The sequence below is a fragment of the Propithecus coquereli genome, unplaced genomic scaffold (genome assembly GCF_000956105.1).
Source record: "Propithecus coquereli isolate 6110/MARCELLA unplaced genomic scaffold, Pcoq_1.0 Scaffold310, whole genome shotgun sequence".
NCBI classification, from domain to species: domain Eukaryota; kingdom Metazoa; phylum Chordata; class Mammalia; order Primates; family Indriidae; genus Propithecus; species Propithecus coquereli.
The window spans coordinates 4,579,638-4,588,593 of NW_012148731.1; the positions used below are offsets into that span (position 1 = coordinate 4,579,638).

General features: G+C 42.5%; 1 protein-coding gene across 2 annotated transcripts in view; it reads right to left on the reverse strand.

The window, feature by feature from the left end:
* Positions 1 to 8,956, reverse strand: part of WARS (tryptophanyl-tRNA synthetase) — a 43,558-nt gene that overhangs the window by 32,211 nt on the left and 2,391 nt on the right. For both annotated transcript variants that reach the window (XM_012650095.1, XM_012650094.1), the window contains exon 2: positions 4,889 to 5,063. In XM_012650095.1, the coding sequence (XP_012505549.1) occupies positions 4,889 to 4,999 (111 nt within the window). In that variant the 5' untranslated portion in view covers positions 5,000 to 5,063. The remainder of the gene's footprint in view (positions 1 to 4,888; positions 5,064 to 8,956) is intronic.

The following is an 8,956-nucleotide window of genomic DNA, read 5'->3' on the forward strand; positions in this document are numbered from 1 at the left end:
ATTAGAAAACAGTTATACCACCACCACATTTTAGGAATCTTATCAAGCTATCTGAAGTGTTGGTATATTTATCATTTTAAAATAAACATAAAAAAATGTAAAATGTATCCTTGGGTACTTTGGGAATCTATTAAAGACCTTCTCTTCCAGGAGCCCACAGTGGCCACCCCTGGAGGCCTGGTATTTAAAAGAGCAGGCCTAATTAAACCGATTAGTCATGCTATGCCCTAAATCTCTACTCTGGTAATTGGCTTTGCTAGATTGGATCACAAACAAAGAATATACACAGTCCAATTTGCTTGCCAAGGGAAATACAAACATTTCCACTCAGAGTGTATAATACAGAATGTGCTATACACTGGGCTTCCTAGTGGAGAACCACAACACCAAGTTCCATTCAGAGAGAACTGTTCCATCAGGTACAGCACCCGGGCCAGAGGACTGTTATTCTGGGGTAATCTGTGTTTTAAATAATAAAATTACCTGGAATTCATCATGAAAACGAGTCATATTTGTGCAATCCATAACCCAACGGATACAATCATATAAGAGATAAGATGTTTGCCCAGGTTAGATAGGTAAGTATGTTTTACTCATCTAATTTCTGCAGTGCCAAGGCTCAGCATTTGCAAAAAGTAAATGTTTAGTAAGTAAATTCTATAGAATTAACTACAGGAAGACTTACCTTGCTTTGAAGTACACTGCAGTAGATATTCTTTAATCACTAGCTGTGTTGACTCTATCTGGTCTAATTCTGCTTGTAACTAGGAAGTTCTTTGAAAGTCAAACATTTAACCAATGTCCCTGCTCAAGGACCATCTGCAATCTGCAATGGGACTGAAATAGACAAGCAGGCTCTCCCTGTCTACTTTTTCATTCTCAATCTAACATGGACCAGGACACTGAAATAGAATTTAAAAGCTGATGTTCTGAAAAAATCCAGACACAGAAGACTACATACTATGTGATTATGTAAAGTCCTGACAAGGGCAGAGCTGTCCATGGTGGCGGGAGTTGGGGGGTGCTGTCAGCGTGTAAGGGTAGCTTCCAGATGGTGCTATGCTGGCTCTTGATTTGGGAGCTGATTACACAGGTGCGGTCATTCTGTGAAACTTTAGGGAGCTGCCTAAGATTGCCACATTTCTCTGTATGAATGGTATATTTCAATTTTTTTTTTTTTTTTTGGAGACAGGGTCTTGCTCTGTTGCCCGGGCTACAGTGCAGTGGCGTCATCATAGCTCACCACAACCTAAAACTCCAGGGCTCCAGCAACCCTCCTGCCTTAGCTTCCCGAGTAGCTGGGACTACAGGTGTGTGCCACCATGCCTGGTTAACTCTTCCATTTTTTTTTGAGGGACAGATCTTCCTCCTGCTCAGGCTGGTCTCGAACTCCTGGCCTTAAGCAATTCTCCTGCCTCAGCTTCCCAAAGTGCTGAACTACATGTGTGAGTCACAGTGCCCGGCCTTGATTTTTAAAGTTTACTTAAACTAAAAGAAGAAGGAAAAAAAAAGGGCTCTTCTCTCTCTCCTAACCCCAAAGATCCAGCATCATTTCTTTAGCCTAAACCATCTCCCCTCACAGCCTCCAGTTTCTGACCTATCCCCCAAGGAGACTCCCTGCTTCACCAAGCTACTGTTAGTGAAAGATGGGGTCTTATTCTTTAGATATTCTGGAGCAGAAAAGAACTTGAAGGCCCATGGCCTAGATAAATGGCAGGAGAAGGTGGAGAAAGCACTGACAGCGCCTCTCAGGGCATGGGTGCTCCCAATGTGGCCCAGCTGTTTTGCTAAAAGTTAATTTCTAAAACAGCAAGTGCTTCTGTTACTAACACGTTTCAGGGTCAGACACAAATTTACTTCTGAATTTTTCATCATTTAACTCTGGTCTCATGTAACCTCTCATCTCTCTAGTGTACACCTGCCGAATGTATTAGTCAAAGAATTCACATGAAAGAGTTATTGTAAACTGTATTAAGTATTGCTCATTGACTAAAATATAAATCATGAACATAACTGTAGTTGCTAAGAATTAATAACTAAAAACGTTTACTAAATATTATTCACATTTTATGTCAAACAGACAAAAATACCACTGTCAACTTCCCCAAATGGGCTTATAGAATGAATAAGCCCATTGGGTCCTTTATTTATATAAAATTTTTGTATTAAAGCAACTTAGCCCAATTTATTGAGCCCTATCTGGTAAGTAAACCTTTCTCTGTGAATAACCAACTTCTTTCTGATATCACTTTCTTTCAGTACTATTTATTTCCTTTAAAATATAATGGTTTACTTGGGGTCCAAATAGTTAAAGCAAACTTTGTGAGATAACTGACATCATCTAGTGACAAGCAAGGAAGAGATGTTTGAAAAGAAGACAGCAGGAGTTGACAGTGATGGAAAAGGAAGTCATGGAGATGAAGCTGGGGAACTTAGGAGTCTCGGAGGCACCCCAGAAAGAAATGAGGCACCTATGTTTCAGTTAAGGATATAGATTAACCATAGATACTTCCAAGACCTACTACAACAGCATAGAGCTTTTAAAAAGGCATAATCCCACGAGGACAAAGGAAACAGGAAGAAGATGGCAGCAACAAAGTTTCAGAAGCTGGAAAGCTGATGGATGGCTGGTGCCTCATTGAGCAGGAGAGAAAAACCAATGCCAAGACATTGTGGGCAGTGACTGCGCTTATACTGCTATGGAATTCCCCAGTGACTCAGGCATTAGTGGCCTTGGGTACTTGCAGGAGTGGTGGTAAAAGGGGGTTAAAAACAGGAGCACTGGTTGAAAGTCTGTTCAAGAAGCAGTTATTCAGATTCCCTTCCTTCCCCATCCCTCCCCGACTCAGAGGTTTCGTGTTGAAGGAGGACAGAGTTACAAGTGCCTACACTGGGGACACTAGGCATCATGGGAGCGGGGGCATGGGCAGCACACAGAACAGAGAGCTCTAGAGAAGGATCACACAGCCCAGCACTTCTCTCCCACTCAGCTGTGGAGTGAGGGCAGCCAGACTTCCACCCTCTGGACAGCAAACTGGAGGAGCTTTCGCTGGGGAATCTGCCTCACTTCAAAGGAAAGATTTAAAGACCCTGACACTAAAGATTCCCTGACAAAAGGGAGGAGCCTCCAGGAAGTGGAACCTTATAAGCTCCTCCCAAATGCACGGCACATCCAACAGCTCTCGGTGCTCCCTCTAAAACACAAGTGGACAGATGTGAAGCAGGAAACATTTGAGGATTGCCTCTAATATGAAAATCAGATGGGAAAAAAATTAATTTGGAGAAAACTGAGATTATAAAGGGGCAGAAAACATCAGGAAAACTACCAGCAAGATATCAGAGATAAAGGGATGATAGGTACCTATGAAACCAGAGAAGGATGCTATAAGGAACATTCAGACAGCAAACAAGCTCTTGGAGGTTAAGCATGATAGCAGAAATGAAAAACACCAGGAGTGTTATAAGTTGAGGAAATATCCCCAAAAGAACAAAACAAAATGGAAAGTAAAAGTCATAAAATAAGAAAATCAGAGGAATAGTCTCTGAATAAAAAATGTCTATAAGGAGAGAAGAGAAGGAACAGAAGAGATCAAATAAATAATGTGATTCTGAGAATTAAAGGTCATGAATTTTCAGTTTGAAAGGAGCTGTGAGCCCCTATCCTAAGAAATCTTAGAACACTGGAACAAAGAGAAGATCCTGCCAATTTCCAGGGAGAAAAACAAAGGAATGGCATCTGACTTCTCGGCAGCGATCCTGGAAATGAGGCGATGATGGAGCAGTGGCTTCAGAATTCCGAGGGAAAATCACTTCCATTCTAGAACTCTATACCTGGCCTAATTATAATCAAGTTTTAGATAAAATAAATACACTTTCAGATGAGCAAGAGCTCACAAAAAATATTTCCTTTCTACTAATTTTTTCGGAAACAATTGGAAGACTTGCTCTGCCAAAATAGAGTAAAGCAAGGCAGGACCAGGAGACAGAGGACCCCACAGGTGGAGGTGAAGGGAACCCCTGGGTCGACAACGAAAGAAGACCCCAAGATGGGCAGTGTGGGAGGCAAGGGCCACCAGTCCGGAGGAAAGCAGGCAGAAGTTCCTGGGAGAGACGACCTGAAGGAAGGAGATGAACTTGATAGACTGGTTGATGTGTGAGTGTGCTGAGAGGAGATTCGACCAACTCAGAGAGAGTCTGGAGGTACGTGATCATTAGTATCTGAAAAGGCCAAGCAAACAGAAATTAAGACAAGTATTAACTCCAGAGAAAACAAGAGCTGGACAGGAAAGGAAAAGTACTCATCCCATACTTGATGGTTCAGCTGTCTAAAGTGTTCACATGTCATAAATTGGGTAAATACTGACCTAACTTCGACTGCAACATATCCCGGGAGACTGGAGGGATGGGAAGCGTTTGTGAAAATGTGAATTCTTCTTTTCCATGTGAAAGCCTCAAACTTGAAAATCAACAAGGAGCAACTGAACAAGCAGGACAGTTAGAGATATGGGGCATAAATACCCAAAGAATCAGTTAAAATAATTAAAAATATTTGTGTCAGGGAGCAGGAAATGGGGAGAGGCGGGTTGGAGGACTGCTATGTTTCACAAAGGCTTTGAGAACCACTGATTCTTTACACCACAGTCATCATGATGTTGATAAAGAGAAAAATACACTGGCTCTAGTATGCAGATTATACATTAAAGAAAAAAGTTTGAGAAACAAAAACCAAAAAAAAAAAAGAGAGAGAGAAATACATTTACATTTATAACCAAAACACCTCAGTCACTGAAGGAACAGGATCCCCGGAACAGGCTACTCCACAGTAACACAACCCCACAGACCTGGGAGGCGCAGCTGCATGTGTGGAAGACCCAGTGAAATCACGTACCTTTGGTGCCTTTCCGGCTTTGAGGGACCGCACGAGCTCCCCTTGAGTAGTGATGCTGTTGAACAGCTCCAGCGGAGAGGCACAGGGCTCGCCGTTGGGCATGTCTGCCATCTTTCAGGACCAGGTTCGCAACTGGCTAGGGCGTCAGAGGATTTGTCCAGCAGTTGAGACAAGACTGGGGAGAAAAAGAAACAAAGGAAAAAGAGAGATTAACAAGCCATTGCAGCTGTTCTTCCTTTCCTGTATCTAGTCCTTTCTGAAAAGGTTGTGAAGTAAGTTATAATAAAGGATATAGATAATATAACATTAATAAAAATATAAGGAGAAATTTACAGCAATGAAAAAGAAAAGAGGAAGAACAAATGCCAATGATGAGGACTAAAGGAGTTGCTATGATTTACTGACTTAAAGTCTGCAGAGGATGATCCCTTCTAGTCAGGACCACGTTTGTAGCTGGTGGTGCCTCCTGTGTCTTACCTTGTGCCTAGAACATAGGAGGGTCTCAGGTTTGCTCAGGGAATAAATAACGATGTGCTTCAATAAACCTAAGTTCACTAGAGCCAAAAACATTAGACAAATTGCTATTTGCTTTTTATCTTAATTGCCTTGTGGATAAACTCTCAGGCTTTTGCAGCCATAACCAAAATACCACTGAACAAATGGATTTCACTGCTGGCCAGCTGCTCTGTTCTCAGACACAGCAGGCTCTGGGGTGGAGGACAGGCCCTTATCTGTTCTGGATTCTAAATGGGGTAAGGACTGTCTACAGACTGTCCATGCCACGTGCTGCCTTATTTAACTGCAAACCTTTTAAGTAGGCATGCCTGTACCCTCTATTAGTCACTATTTACTATTAGCCTTGTAAAAGAGGGGGCACAGGGCAGGCAGAGACTGGGCCACCATCAGCCCACTTTTGAGTCAGTTACTTCCCTTTTCTGCATATCAGTTTCCTCATCCATAAAATGGTGCCACCAGGAACCTCTTCACCTACCCTAAGGGTTATTATGAGAACAAAATGAGAAAAAAACAACATGGTAGCACTTTGTAAACTGCAAAGCAAGATGTAAATACATTATGAGTACTGTTATTAAATTTGTTTTCTTCAAAACTCGGCTGAATTTTAGCTTCACCTTAACTTCCGGCAATACCTTAGAGGAGGAAGATGATGAGGAGGCTAATGCCAGAACTGCTAAATTTGAACACTTCTACACCTGGTATTGTTTTTTTTTTTTTTTGAGACAGAGTCTCACTGTGTTGCTTGGGCTAGAGTGCCGTGGCGTCAGCCTAGCTCACAGCAACCTCAAATTCCTGGGCTCAAGCGATCCTCCTGCCTCAGCCTCCCGAGTAGCTGGGACTACAGGCACGCACCACTATGCCCGGCTAATTTTTTCTATATATTTCTAGTTGTGCAATTAATTTCTTTCTAATTTTTAGTAGAGATGGGGTCTCGCTTTTGCTCAGGCTGGTTTCGAACTCCTGAGCTCAAACAATCCGCCCACCTCGGCCTCCCAGAGTGCTAGGATTACAGGCGTGAGCCACCACGCCCGGCTACACCTGGTATTGTTCTAAGCACCTCATACACATCAATTTGCTTCAGCCTTACAGCAATCCTATGAGAAAGATTTGTCATCTCCATTTCACAGATGAAGCAGTGTGGTTAAAAAACTTGTCCGAGAGAGCACAGCGAGTAAGGGGCTAGGATACAAACTCAGGTAGTTTGACCCCAAAGCCTACACTCGCAACCATTATCCTACAAATGACTTAACTCTGTGAACCAAACACACACATTTGTGGTGTAATTTATTTGTATTTATCCATTTCTTAAATATTTGTTTAAAAAGTATGTAAATTTTAACTAAATCGATCTTTGTATGACTCAATGAAACCATAACACTGAAACCGGGATGGGTCAGCAGCCAGTTTCTTTCTCCTCTTTGACGAGAATCACCCTAAGTCCCAGAAAGGGAAGTTTGGTGAGATCACTTACTCAGATAACAAAGCATCCCGTTTAGGGAGGCCCATAAAAAAGAGAAGGAAAGTAGACTACCTTCTGTCTAGTGCTAGGAAAGAGAAACACTCAGGCTCCCCATCCCCTTCCCTGAAATAAGCTGACCAAATTAGCAATTACCCATTTCTCTCCTGGGGGTTTCTGCCAGTATCAATTAACAAAGTAATAAAAATTACTTCTAACCACAAATGATCAAACATCCAGATACTTCACACATTATCCCAGATTCTCCCAAATCTCAAAGCTGGGTGTGACTGTATGCATTAGCAGACAAGAGGTTGGTGGCTCAGGGGCGTGAGAACAGCCCTCTGAAGTTCCATTGCCAGAGAGTAGCTAAGCTAGGGTCTGATGCCAAAGCTCTTTTGATCGTGTGCTCTCAGAATTCCAGCTGCTCCCCTGCCGGAAACGTCCTACACCCTCCTCTGCTGGACACTGCTGAACATTTCCAATTTAAACCTCAGCTCTTCTTCACAGCCTGAGGACAAGTTGGTGGCTCCATCCTCTGTGATCCCAAGCACTCCTTTAGCAACTTTACACTACATTTTAGTTATTCATGTCTTCTCCAGTAGACAGTGAAAGCAACTCTAGGTTTATTCTTATTCTTGCATGTACTGCTAGTACCTGGTACACAGTTGGCTTACCAATAAACATTTACTAAATGAAGAATCTTGTAAGTCATTGAGTTCAACCTTTTCCTCTAAGGTTTGTGTCCTCTTATATCTTTTTTTTTCTATATATTTTTAGTTGTCCAATTAATTTCTTTCTATTTTTAGTAGAGACGGGGTCTCGCTCTTGCTCAGGCTGGTTTCGAACTCCTGAGCTCAAACAATCCGCCTGCCTCAGCCTCCCAGAGAGCTAGGATTATAGGCGTGAGCCACTGCGCCCGGCCTCCTCTTATATCTTTATAAGTGATTATTGCAGTTGAAGGTTGATTCCCTAATCTGGACTTTAGAGAGCCTCTTGTTTAACATCCTGACGCTGAGCTGAGCCTTCTGAGATTTGCGGAGAACCAGGCTGGTCTCCTGGGGTCTTCTCCAGGTCGCACATCCCTAGTCTGGTTTCTTCACTCACTGCTACCCTCTGCCTACCATCCTGGTCACTCTTTCTGAAATTCCCTTTGGTTCAGCCTGTCCTTCCAACAACGTGGTGCTCTGCATGGAAAGCAACAAGGCAGTAGCAGTGAGGTTCTGAAGTCTTTGAGTAGGACCCAAATCAAGTATAGATCAAAAGTATCCTTAAAAATTCCTGGGGAAAATTCTAGGTAGAATGACTGGGTGAGCCTGGGACAGCCAGTCTCCCACTACAACAGAGCAGATAACTGTTTCTTTGCTAGAGATCACCTAGAGGAAATGAGCTTGCATTTAGAGTCCATGTTCTAGGGAAAAACATGTACCTTTAAATATCAGAATCTCATTTAAGAGGAGGTACAGGGGAACTAAATTAGACTGAGGAAATAGCGGATGAGGTCTCCCTGCCTCATGATCACAAAGCATGCACTCACTATGTGGGCATCACCCACACTATTTAAATCTTGTGTGTGTATGATGCAACTTCTTGAGTTAGCACTTGTTGCGCAGTCAGAGACAAGGAGAACTATCATGTTCCTCATTTCCTGCATTCATCCATTTACTCACTTTATGAGAATGTTCTTCATCCCCCTCCACCCAGTCAATATCCTCTTTTATTTCTTTGTGAACTTTTAGATTAAGTTTAACTTCAGAGGTTTTTAGAGTTCATGAACTTCTGAAATTACATCAAAGTTTGCATGTACATTGGTATGTGCATGATTTTAAGCAGTATCTAGGCTTCATTACCTTTTCAAAGGAGTCTGAGACTCAAAAGGTTAAGGACAATTGTCTTAAGTGTTTACCACATAAACTGCAAATAGGGCATTGAGTCTTTGTCAAGAAAACTTGTGCTGGCCTGGAGAGGGGGCTCACACCTGTAATCCTAGCACTCTGGGAGGCCATAGGAGAATCGCTTGAGCTCAGGAGTTTGAGACCAGCCTGAGCAAGAGCGAGACCCAGTCTCAACCAAAAAAAAAAAAAAAAAAAAAAAAA